The sequence below is a fragment of the Salvelinus namaycush genome, chromosome 9 (assembly GCF_016432855.1).
Source record: "Salvelinus namaycush isolate Seneca chromosome 9, SaNama_1.0, whole genome shotgun sequence".
Taxonomy (NCBI): Eukaryota; Metazoa; Chordata; class Actinopteri; order Salmoniformes; family Salmonidae; genus Salvelinus; species Salvelinus namaycush.
The window spans coordinates 35,704,506-35,718,246 of NC_052315.1; the positions used below are offsets into that span (position 1 = coordinate 35,704,506).

A 13,741-nucleotide genomic window follows, 5' to 3' on the forward strand; every position below is an offset into this window, starting at 1 on the left:
TTGATGCTGTTGACCCGGATCACTGGTTGCTGCGGAAAAGGACGCAGTGAAAGGGGGTGAGTGCAACCGGTGTGAAATGGCTAGCTAGTTAGCGGTGTGCGCTAATAGCGTTTCAATCGGTGACGTCACTCGCTCTGAGACCTTTAGTAGTTGTTTCCCTTGCTCTGCAAGGGCCATGGCTTTTGTGACTGTTGTGTGCAGAGGGTCCCTGGTGCAAGCCAGGTTGGGTCGAGGAGAAGGACGGAAGCAATACTGTTACAAAGTCTGATCCCTGTGGTGGAATTATTGTAATCAAAAGGAGAGACTTAAGATTTCTTCAAAACAATCTAACTTTATTATTTAATTAGTGCAGTAATGGAGCTGGTCGGTAATCACCCCTGGAGGTGATCACTGAGAACTCAACCAGCTGGTTGAGCCACAGCATTTTATAGCAAAGTCCATCCTCCTTCAGTCTACATGACACACAACAGATGTATGGAATGGGTCACAAGGTTAAGATTTGTATGAAAGATACTTATAATTCCCAGCAGACAGTATCTGCTGTAAAAACGTGAGAACTCATTGTGTAAAGACCAGTGTCTGGCCCCCCAACTCCATACTGGAGCCATCTCTCCCTGGTACCTTAAAGAACAGAAACATTAACTCATGCTCTGGAATGCGGAATCCCCAAAGACATCGTAAATCTTCCAGAAGCCCATCCTCGGTAGAACACACACAGATAAGCATTCTAACAACAACCTTATTCTGTTGCATAAAACAACCATTTGATGCAGTAACAGCATTATAACATAATCTTGTAATTTCCACCATATCCTACACCTCCCCTCTACATTTTGCATGCATCTCCTGGGGAAACGGTTAGAGGCCTCAGGAATATTTATGTCTCTTTAATGCTCATCGTCTGTGCAACATGAGACAGTGAATGGATTATAATAATTTACAATGTATGACATATCCTTCAGATTTACTGATGCTATCACACTGGCCAGCTAATTCAACTATTTGGGTGATGAACGGGTGTACACCGCAATAGTGCTGCAAATATAGAGTAATCTAGGGTTTCGATTTATTTATGTTAGACATACTATGGTTACACATATGGTTAACATATTATGATTGCCATTCTATAATTTCTGCAGCCTTGAAAGGCAGGCATCAACATGGCCGAACTAGAGGCTGCCAGCGATTTATAGAAATCGCTTTCTATGGGGACACCTTTTTTTTTAATTAATACAAATCACTTTCTACGTGTGAGAACTTGTTTTATACGTGTGAGAACTTGTTTTATACGTGTGAGAACTTGTTTTATACGTGTGAGAACTTGTTTTATACGTGTGAGAACTTGTTTTATACGTGTGAGAACTTTTTTTTATACGCATGAGAACGTCATATTTTTCTTGTCGTCAAATCCCTGCCAAAAGTTAGGTGACCTAAGTGCAGGTTTGCCATATGTCATGTGTGCGCATATCCCTCCTTTGTGCAAATATTTATTTAAATATTTAATATTTATTTTTCTTAAGGCCCTTGGAAATGACCTGCATATCTGCAGTTATAAAACAATTCAAATGCAGTATATCGATTTACAAATACAAATCAAAAGGTGTTTGTTTGTGTATAGTGAATTGCATTTGTAGATAGCGGTTTACATTTGTGGAAAGTGATTTACATTTGTGGATTGGTGATTACATTTGTGGATTGGTGATTTACATTTGTGAACACTGTTGGCATGATATTGATCCCATACTACCGGACGGTATCTAACCGTTAGCTAGTAAAGTCTAACATGACTGGCCTAAGTCTTCTATTGATAGAGTCCGATTCTATTAACATCTGCAGCAGCATCTACATCAAGCACAGCACCAGGAACTAGTGTAAGTCACCTTTGCTAAATCTTCCCATGACTTCATGATAAGTAAATAAATATACTGGAGCTAGGCATAAACATGGTCTGTGTCTTGATGTCATAGTTGGTGTGTTTATAAGTAGGCTACAACTTTTACTGTAGTTTTCTTTGTATTATGGAGGCTTGTAGTCTAAATTGGAGAAAAGCAGAGTTAGTAAGGAGGGGATGGTGTGGGTGACCGACTGTTGTCTGTTGGGGGTAGGTGTTGTGTGTATGAAGGTTATTATGCATGATCAATTTACACAAGGGGGAGGGGTGAATATAGTACCTTGTTTGTGTGTGTATTGATCGGGACAAAGTAGTAATATGTTGGCTAATCCCTGACTAGAGTGTGTCCTACAGACTAATTCTGCTGCTGATGATGATTAGTCACACCTTTAGTAGTACAGACCCTGTAGACCCATTGGATGAAAGCTTTCAGCCAGGAACAAGCTCAAGCTCAACATCATCTGACTCGGAAGAGGAAAAGACTGCACAGGGCCGGCAAGAGCCAAAGTATAAAGTCTATTAGTCCAAGGTCATGGAGCTCATGAAGTTCTGACAGACCAGCTGACATTTTCCAATGCAAGATGAAGTTCACCAGCTGAAGAACATTCAGGTCCCTGCCAGGAACATTCAGCCAACACATCATCCATATTCATACTGATATTGTAATATAGAATGCCTAGTATGCTCACAACTGCATTGTGGTATAAACACAACTGTGTTGGTGTGTGTGGACCATGATCATTCTTTAGTGATGTGTGGATGGGGGCATGCTCGGCCCTCTGTTTCCTGTAGTCCACGATCATCTCCTTTGTCTTGCTGACGTTGAGGGAGAGGTTGTTGTCCTGGCACCACACTGCCAGGTCTCTGACACCGCCGTGTTATTTGCAATCTTAATGCTGATGTTGAAGTCGAGCGTGGCCACACAGTCGTGGGTGAACAGGGAGTACAGGAGGGGACTAAGCACGCACCCCTGAGTTGACCTGTGTTGAGGGTCAGCGTGGCGGATGTGTTGTTGCCTACCCTAATCACCTGGGGACAGCCCATCAGGAAGTCCAGGATCCAGTTGCAGAGGGAGGTGTTTAGTCCCAGGGTCCTTAGCTTACTGATGAGCTTTGAGGGCACTATGGTGTTGAACGCTGAGCTGTAGTCAATGAATAGCATTCTCACATAGGTGTTCCTTTTGTCCAGGTCGGAAAGGGTAGTGTTGAGTGCAATAGAGATTGCATCATCTGTGGATATGTTAGGGCGGTATGTTAATTGGAGTGGGTCTAGGGTTTTTGGGATAATGGTGTTGATGTGAGCCATGACCAGCCTTTCAAAGCACTTCATGGCTGCAGACGTGAGTGCAACGGGTCGGTAGTTATTTAGGCAGGTTACCTTAGTATTCTTGGGCACAGGCACTATGGTGGTCTGCTTAAAACATGTTGGTATTACAGACTCGGGCAGGGAGAGGTTGAAAATGTCAGTGAAGACATTTGCCAGTTGGTCAGCGCATGCTCGCAGTACACGTCCTGGTAATCCGTCTGACCCTGCAGTCTTGTGAATGTTGACCTGTTTAAAGGTCTTACTCACATCGGCTGCAGAGAGCGTGATCACACAGTTGTCCGGGACAGCTGGTGCTCTCATGCATGTTTCAGTGTTATTTGCCTCGAAGCGAGCATAGAAGTAGGTTAGCTCGTCTGGTAGGCTCGTGTCACTGGGCAGCTCTCGGCTGTTCTTCCCTTTGTAGCCTAATAATTTGCAAGCCCTGCCACATTCGACGAGCGCCGGCGCCGGTGTTGTACGATTCGATCTTAGTCCTGTATTGACACTTTGCATGTTTTATGGTTCGTCGGAGGGCATAGCGGGATTTCTTATATGTTTCCGGGTTAGAGTCCCACTCCTTGAAAGCGGCAGCTCTAGCCTTTAGCTCAGTGCAGATGTTGCCTGTAATCCATGGCTTCTGGTTGGGGTATGTACGTACGGTCACTATGGGGACAACGTCATCGATGCACTTATTGATGAAGCCAATGATTGATGTGGTGTACTCAATGCCATCGGAAGAATCCCAGAACATATTCAAGTTTGTGCTAGCAAAACAGTCCTGTAGCTTAGCATCTGCTTCATCTGACCACTTTTTTATTGACCGAGTCACTGGTGCCTCCTGCTTTAATATTTGCTTGTAAGCAGGAATCAGGAGGATATAATTATGGTCAGATTTGCAAAAAGGGAGGGCCAGGGAGAGCTTTGTACGCATCTTTGTGTATGGAGTAAAGGTGGTCCAGAGTTTTTTTCCTCTCTGGTTGCATATTTAACATAAATTACAATATTTCTAAGTTTCCCTGCATTAAAGTCCCCGGCCACTAGGAGTGCCGCGTCTGGATGAGCGTTTTCCTGTTTGCTTATGGCAGAAGACAGCTCATTGAGTGCGGTCTTAGTGCCAACCACATCGGTTTGTGGTGGTAAATAGACAGCTACCAAAGATATAGATGAAAACTCTCTTGGTAAATGGTGTGGTCTACAGCTTATCATGAGGTATTCTAACTCAGGTGAGCAGAACCTTGAGACTTCCTTAATATTAGAGATCACACGCCAGCTGTTGAGCCTCCCTGACTCCGCTGTTCTGTCCTGCTGATTGTATAGAAAACCAGCTTGATTTAAATTGACCATGTCCTTGTTCAGCAATGACTTGGAGAAACATAGGATATTACAGTTCTTTAGATCACGTTGATCGGATAGTCTCGATAGGAACTCATACAGTTTTTTCTCCAGTGATTGCACATTCGCCAATAGAATGGAGGGTAGAGGCAATTTATCCACTCTGACGTAGTCTCGCCAGATATCCTTCACACTGACTCCTCCTTCTTCGATTGTGAAGTGACTTTATGACCAAAAATATCCTATTTACACTTTGTAGTCAATTTTGACACTATAATAAATGTTTCCGACTCATATCAATAGGCCATTTTGAAAATGAGAAGTAGCATTTTAAGAGCAGTCACTCTTTAAAACCGTACTGGATTTAGTGGTGTGTCAAATAGCCCCAACATGTGACCAAACAGACTGAGTTCTCTTTGGCCTTGTTAATCATGGCTAACTTGCATTTCATTTTCTTCTCTGAACTTAACCATCCACTACAAAACCCTCTCTCACACACACACACACACACACACACACACACACACACACACACACACACACACACACACACACACACACACACACACACACACACACACACACACACACACACACACACACACACACACACACACACACACACACACACTTCATCCAACTCCTCTCCCAATGCAGGCTCCCCAGCAACCGGTTGCTATTAGATACTGCTGGCCTGTCACCATGGCAGCAGATTCTCCCTCATTCTCTCTGCAGTGTTACAACACACACACCACACCACACCATTTAGCTGTGCTGTGGAGGGTGTGTCATAAGTCCTTGAGGACTTCCCCAGTCCAGCACACCTGTTGTGGACAGAATTCCAATGCAGAGAGAGAGCGAGAGGAACAGGGAGGTAAAGAGGGAGAAAGAGCCATAAAGATTCAAAAGTATCACATGGTATCATACTGTATTGTATCATATTCATTCAAATGAGATGCACTTTCTTGAGGCTGCTGCTGATGTACAGTTTGCTTACACTGAAATTAATTACTAGAGAGGCAGAAGTGTTTGTCTGTCTGTGTGTGTTTGCTTTAGTGCTTTACTCTGATATATGAATCATTCCCTGGATCTGACACTGCAACATGCTTCACCTCAGCCCTAACTAAGGGTCATCGTAATGGAGCATATGATTTACAATCATGACTCAGTGTGAGTAGACCACACACACACAGAGAGAGGAAATGAGAAGAGAATAAAGGAAAGATGGAGGAGAAGAGAGGAGAATAGAGGAAAGACACAGGAGAAGAATTCAAGAGAACAGAGGAAGCAGTGCTTGTTTTCTCTCAAATAATAGCAATGCTCTCTGATTGTTGCTATGACGACCTCTCCTCTTGATTCCTTTTCATGCTGCTCCCTCTCATCCCTCATCCCCACTGATTTTCAGCCTGCAGGGTGAGCACGTGTGTGTGTGTGTGTGTCTCGGTGACATACTTTTCTGAATCTCTGTCACTCAGCTCCCATAATCCCCTTCTCTCTGCCCAACAGGAATCCTTCCATCCATCATCCATCCATCCTTATATCCTCTCTCTCTGATGTTCATATTCTGTGTTGTTATGTGATTAGGTAAGGTGAAAAAGGTAAACACTAAACATAACAGTCCATCCTGACTTCAATTAGGGTTAGATGGGTTAGGTTTATAATAAAGCTATATTTATATATCTTTATTTATAGACATGCTGATCGATCACACAATAAACACACATACATTCAAGCCTGAGTATGAGCAGAAAAGCCTTGTGTTGAACTGTGTAGGTTAGGTGACTTGTCAGTGTTTGTTGGGAGAGAACAGAAACTTTTGTGCAATCCTTTTGTTTTTTCTCCTCAATTGTCACTAATGGCACAGGAATGTCTGAGGGCATAAACACACAAACACAAAGATATACAGTCATTCTCTTTTACACACAGACAGAAGGAAGAGGAGGGGGGAGAGGTGCAACTGCTGGAGAGAGAGAAAGAGAAGATAGAATCTTCTGCTTTACTGCACACACACACGCGGGCAAACTCAGTGCACTGAAGCTCATATAGTTCATTGTCTATGTGGCCAGCAGCTATGCTCCAGTAAACCACTTTCTAAAAGCAAACCAGTGCGCTATTCCAAAAGCTAGGAGTACCTCTTAAAAGAGCATCTTAAATAATCCCACAGCGCCCACCCCAACTATATCTATTTATTTAGGCTGATAGCTACTTTATTGAGGAAAAATGTACTTACTTTGACTGTGATATGTGGTTGACCCACCTAGCTATTTTAAGATTAACGCACTAACTGTAATTTGCTCTGGATAAGAGCATCTACTAAATAACTCAAATGTAAAGCTCACTGAGCCTGCAATTATGAGGCATTGGAGAGTAGAGGGACAGAATCTCATATTAATTCATCTTTGTCTTTCCTGCTCGAGCGAGAGAGAGAGAGAGAGAGAGAGAGAGAGAGAGAGAGAGAGAGAGAGAGAGAGAGAGAGAGAGAGAGAGAGAGAGAGAGAGAGAGAGAGAGAGAGAGAGAGAGAGAGAGAGAGAGAGAGAGAGAGAGAGAGAGAGAGAGAGAGAGAGAGAGAGAGAGAGAGAGAGAGAGAGAGAGAGAGAGAGAGAGAGAGAGAGAGAGAACACATACACACTGACAAAGATACAGAGGGGTTGGGGAGAGCAGAGGCAGTAGGCAGATTCATCCTGTAGAGATCTCTCTCCACAGCCTCAGAGAGAAAAGCAGGGATATTTTAAAAAGAGAGAAAAACAGAGAAGGACATACAGATGTTTTAAGGAGAGAGAAATCGAAAGAATGACGATTTAGGGTCGAGCTTGCCCTGAACACAGAGAAAAAGACAAGCTGACAGAATATTCCCAGATAAAAACAACAAAGTAAAAAGATTGAGGAGAGGTAAAGAGGCACAGAAGGAGAGAGAGGAAAGATCGAGAGATGCATGCAGTCAACGATACTCATCTGATGGTAAGGACTATTTCTCCGAGAGCTGCAAATGTTTGGACATAATTGCGTGAGTTTGTTTGCTAGGACATGTCTGGGTTAGACACAGACAGACACACAGAGCAGTAGAGTGAGAAGAGTGGCACCTGTGGTGTGTCACAGTGTTGTCAGCTCATACGTGTGCTGAGACTCTGGCGTGTGTATGTGTTTGTGGCGTGTTTTTGTGTTTGGTGTGTGGTTGTGTGTGTGGTGTGTGTTTGTGTTTGCGTGGCAGCAGGGGGATGCATCTCTATTTGTATTTATCACCCCCCTTGCTTTCCCTCACTGCCTTCCTTTCCCTCTTCTCTATCCCCCGTCATTCCCTTTTCTTCGCTCTCACGCTCTTTTCTCTCCCATTCCTCCATGTCTCTGTCAGTACGTATAGCTAGTTCAGCTACATCCCTCCTACTGCAGTTCCAGGTCTCAGCTACAGCAAGACAACCTCCTCTCCTTTCTATTCCCTTTTCCCCTTCTGATATTTCCCCCCTCCTTTCCTCTTCTCCCCTTTTCTCTCCAGTGTGTGTGTGTGTGTGTTATTTCAAACTTCCTCTGTTGTCATTACTGGTGACCACTGCCACTAGGTGTTACTGGTGGTCATCAGTACACACACACACACACACACACACACACACACACACACACACACACACACACACACACACACACACACACACACACACACACACACACACACACACACACACACACACACACACACACACACACACACACACACAAACACACACATTGATGGTTGATTGATGGTTGATGGACAGTTGAAAACACAGGAGGTATTCTCCTTTTAAATCCCTCCCTCTCACACTGGCTTTCTAAATGTGTTATAAACCTGACCTTGACCCATTGTCTGTCTCTCTCACAGGTAATCTCCAGAGTGTGTACAGAGCCACGCCCAATACACATGTCGCCACAATGTGACAGCGACTGTCTGACCACAGAGACCGTCACCTAGACAATCCACAACACTATACATTCCTACAGCACTGTAACCTGGCAACAGTAGATTCCTACAGCGCTGTAACTTTGTAACAACACTGAGTCAGTCACCATTGAATTGCCGCCGCTGAATCAACATCTCTGAATCAACTCCTATAGATCGACTCCTCTGAATCAACTCCTCTCTGCTGTGAGGATGCTGAGGGTGTCAATGGTCCTACTGAAGAGGCAGCTGATCCTGTGGGTGTGGGTGTCCAGTGCTCTAGTAGTCTATTCCCTGCCATGGCGGGTCTCCTGCCCGACAGGGTGTGTGTGTCAGATGAAGCCCTGGTTCTCCCCCCAGTCAGTGTCCTGCGAGGCTTCTACTGTGGACTGTAACAACCTGTTCCTAACCCAACTCCCCTCTCCTCTGCCCCCAGACACACACACCCTCCGTCTGCAGAGTAACCTGCTGTCTGCCCTGGAGATACCACTCTTACACACACTCCCCAACCTCACCGAGTTGGACCTGTCTCAGAACCGCTTCAGCTGTGTTAGAACCCTAACCTTAACCCAGCCCCAGGCTGCCTCCCTGCCCTCCCTACTCTCCTTGCACCTAGAGGAGAACCAGCTCTGGTTCCTGCCCCCTGCCTCCTTCTCCTCCCTGCCCGCCCTACAGGAGCTTTTCCTCAGCCACAACCGGCTGTTCTACCTGGCTCCTGGAGCATTCTCCGGCCTGGGCTTCCTGCTGCGCCTGCACCTCAACAACAACTACCTGACCTCAATTGAGCCCCGCTGGTTCACTCCCCTGCCCCGCCTCCAGGTGCTGATGCTGGGGGGAAACCCAGTGGAGGTCCTCCCTGACCGGGGATTCCAGGACCTGGGGTCTCTACACAGCCTGGTGCTGGGGGGCATGGGGCTGAAGGGGCTGACTGAGAGGGCCCTGGAGGGGCTGGACAGTCTGGAGAGCCTGTCCTTCTATGACAACCTCCTCACCACCGTCCCCACACAGGCTCTGAGGAGGATCCCGGGCCTCAAGTTCCTGGACCTGAACAAGAACCCTCTGAGTGTGGTTCAGACAGGGGACTTCAGGGACCTGGTCCACCTGACAGAGCTGGGTCTGAACAACATGGAGGAGCTGGTGGCCATCGAGAGGGCAGCCATGGAGAACCTGCCTGAGCTCACAAAGCTGGAGATCACCAACAACCCCCGGCTGTCCTACATCCACCCCCAGGCCTTCCTTCGGTTGGGCCGGCTAGAAAGTCTGATGCTCAACTCCAACGCTCTGAGCGCTCTGCACCAACACACTGTCCTGTCTCTGCCCAGCCTGAGGGAGGTCAGCCTGTACTCCAACCCCCTCCGCTGTGACTGCCTGTTCCGTTGGGTGGCTAAGGAGCAACCTCACACAGATACACAGATGCCGCAGGCTGTAAGGTTTATCCAGCCCCAGGCCACGTTGTGTTCTGAGCCTCCAGAGCTGAGGGCTCGTAGTGTGAGGGAGGTGTCAATCACCGAGATGTCAGCCTCCTGCCTACCCCTCATCCCCCCTGGTATCCTTCCTCACTACATGGGGGTGAGAGAGGGGGAGAGGCTGGCTCTGCACTGTCGCGCACTGGCAGAGCCTCAGCCCACAATCTATTGGGTCACTCCTTCTGGAATGAGACTAGGACCATCCAGCCACACCCACAGCACCAAGCCTGCATCCAGCCAGACATCCTCTTACCATTCCCCATCACCCAGCCGAGCATCTGGTAATGCCTCAGTCCTCACCCCTTCCTCTCCCTCCTCCACTGCCTACCGGCTACTGCCAGAGGGGACATTGGAGATTGTCATGGTGACGGCCCAGGAGGCGGGTCTGTACACCTGTGTGGCTGAGAATACACTGGGGGCCGACACTCACAGTGTGACTGTAGGGGTGCAGGGGCAAGGGAGGGGGGGTTTGAGGCACAGGATGTTGGAGGGGAGAGGATAGGAGTTGAAGGAGAGGGTTTTGAGGGAGGTCAGGGCAAGGGTTAAGACAGCAAGCATGATGAGAAGCACACACACGAATAAAGCCTAGCTATATAAATAATTGATGATATAACAACACACACACTTACTTGCAGTCCAACGTTTCCAAAGATAACGGGTTATAGGATAGATACGGCTACCGCTCTTGGCGGCGGTACCATTGTAGGTGGTTGTGAAGCCCGATCCAGGAACCACATGTCCTGCCGGAGCTGGGACATGTTGGTTCTGAATCTGGAGCTGCTTGCGGGAATGGTTTGGGAGCAATGGGGCCTGTAAATAGAACATATGACAGGGCAGTGATGTACAATCAGATATGTATTTATATATTACAGTATATATGCATACACATTGACATTGTTTGTGTTTGTATAAAGAGGACAATCAAACTGCAGTACTGCTTTCTATCCCCAGAACCTATCCACCTAACCCTAACCCAGCGATTGAACTTCAGGAGAGGACTCTCACCCTCTTTACTTACACTAGGGCACAGGCATTTTCTAAACAGTGCCGTTTTATGGTAGCCTATCCTTGCTTTCTTTGAGGTTTTGTAAATCAAAGTGCTTAATGTGAGCAGCCCTTTCTCACTCCGCCCCTTCCCTTGGCTCTCTATCACATGACTTTATTATTCTATCCAACTGCCTGTACATACCATGATCTACTTTTCCTACCCAGTATACCACTTCTCTTTCAAAGATGATTTAGATGTATTCAATTCTATTTTGAGCTATTATTAAAACATTTTGGACTGATATGCTGATGGTTTGTTTTCCTGACTATTAACCAATTCCCTTATCGCTGGAGGCATGTGCGGAGGCAGATGAGTGCAATAAATGATTCACTCTCCAAAACGGTAAGTTGACTACATTGAATTGACCACAATCTTTCTATCCATCTTCCTACGACAACTTAAATTCATATTCAATTACATGTATAACCTATACATTTCTACTGGCCATGGTATGTATTAGCAATATTTCCGGGGTAATTAAATACAATCTTAGATCATAACACCCTACATAATTAGTATGCTGTGCAGAAGAGCCATAGTGTTTATGCTGAAAAAGAGCACAAATACAACTGAAAGGCTCAGAAGTGTATTACTCCTCATTGAACACAGACACAACTTAACAGAGTCGATTGAAGGAACTCAGGTGTTAGCCTCTCAACAGGTCTTTGTAAACAAGTCTCAGGAACAGCTTAATTATTATATAGCTTTTTCTCTTTATTCCTCACCAACAGAGTGCCTTTTACCGAGACAAGGAACTTTGCTCTTACTGAAGGCATTGATTAATTATTTTCTGAACAGTCCTGGTTCTGCTTCTGGGCCCATCACACAGTACTGCCATTGTTTTCCAGGACCTTGTACTTGATGGGGTAGTAGGGGTAGCACTGACTGCTGTCAAACACAACAAAAACAGTAGGATTCTCCATCCGATTCACACAGGAGTCATAGTGATCCCGTCCAGAGCTTGTTTGGTTGGGGAGTCGAGGGGGGACGGACGTAGTCTATCGTTCCTAATCAAGTTTTACCCACATGAACCCAGTGTCTCGGCCCTCTGACGGAGTAGCGGTGAGCTTGCTGGGCAAAACGGCAAAGTAAATGCTATGGCTGTGACGGCTAGTGGGTCAAGCCACACGCAGTTTGAAGTTCTGTCCAGAGAAATCCTCGACAGCACTCTCTGAGGTTCCATGGAACAGGTGTCTCTGCAGGACTGTGCCAGGATCCACCTGCATGTGTTGCTTCTGCCAAGGGAACACACACAACACACTGTCAAAGATTTACTCACACACAGAAAATATGTGCATTTTGAATATATTTGAAGTGCTCAATGTTAGCGGGGACAAGTCTTACATTCTATACTTGTCCCACTGGAAGGTGTTCTGGACCTGCTGCAGGCTGATGATCTGGGCATGGCTCTCTGGCATTGTTCTGTAGAACTGGTCATGGACCGTCCTGTAAACCAGTGTCCCAGGGGGAACCTTCAGCATGCAGAAGGTGTTCCCTTGGCTCAGGCTCCAGACTGGGGAGTAGTGGAGGCTGAACACACCCACATCTGAGGGTGTCCTAGGAGATCACATTCACATTAATTAATGTCCTTATTAGTAATACTGGATATAATAATAAATTTTCACATTGTGAGGTAATTAAAGTAAAAGACAGTATGAACAACATCCACAGTGAAATGTGATATTAACTTATGTAAACATTACATCAACAATGTTTTTTAACAGAACAATTCCATATCACAAATGTAATAGTGTATTTTGAATTGGTTTGATTTGGTGAATGCCCTCCAGTATTTATGCTGCAGTAGTTTATGTGTCGGGGGGCTAGGGTCAGTTTGTTATATCTGGAGTACTTCTCCTGTCTTATCCGGTGTCCTGTGTGAATTTAAGTATGCTCTCTCTAATTCTCTCTTTCTTTCTCTCTCTCAGAGGACCTGAGCTCTAGGACCATGCCTCAGGACTACCTGGCATGATGACTCCTTGCTGTCCCCAGTCCACCTGGCCGTGCAGCTGCTCCAGTTTCAACTGTTCTGCCTGCGGCTATGGAACCCTGACCTGTTCACCGGACGTGCTACCTGTCCCAGACCTGCTGTTTTCAACTCTCTGGAGACAGCAGGAGCGGTAGAGATACTCTTAATGATTGGCTATGAAAAGCCAACTGACATTTACTCCTGAGGTGCTGACTTGCTGCACCCTTGACAACTACTGTGATTATTATTATTTGACCATGCTGGTCATTTATGAACATTTGAACATCTTGGCCATGTTCTGTTATAATCTCCACCCGGCACAGCCAGAAGAGGACTGGCCACCCCTCATAGCCTGGTTCCTCTCTAGGTTTCTTCCTAGGTTTTGGCCTTTCTAGGGAGTTTTTCCTAGCCACCGTGCTTCTACACCTGCATTGCTTGCTGTTTGGGGTTTTAGGCTTGGTTTCTGTACAGCACTTTGAGATATCAGCTGATGTAAGAAGGGCTATATAAATACATTTGATTTGATTTGTATAACCATATCCACGACTCTGTGGAAGATAACCTGTGACTATGTACATGCTACCTGAAGTGTGGTCTTGGGGGGTGTTGTAAGTAGGTAGCGGGTCTGCGCCTGACCCTGCGCGTGGAGACTGTGGTGTAGTTCCACGGGGTCATGATGAAGAAGTACATCAACAGCCAGTGTTTCTGCAGCCAGAAGCTGTCCACACCCCGTCTATAGTTCGACCTCAATCTGATCAGTGCCCTCCTGGGTGGTACAGGGAAGTATGATGAAGTCAGGCCCAAACTATAGATCTAGGA

General features: G+C 46.0%; 1 protein-coding gene across 1 annotated transcript; it reads left to right on the forward strand.

The window, feature by feature from the left end:
- The first annotated feature begins 8,652 nt into the window (after positions 1–8,652).
- Positions 8,653–10,407, forward strand: lrrn2 (leucine rich repeat neuronal 2). The gene is made up of 2 exons (XM_039000409.1): positions 8,653–10,112; positions 10,218–10,407. The coding sequence occupies exons 1-2, from the start codon at positions 8,653–8,655 to the stop codon at positions 10,405–10,407; spliced, it is 1,650 nt and encodes a 549-aa protein (XP_038856337.1).
- Positions 10,408–13,741: the final 3,334 nt, after the last annotated feature.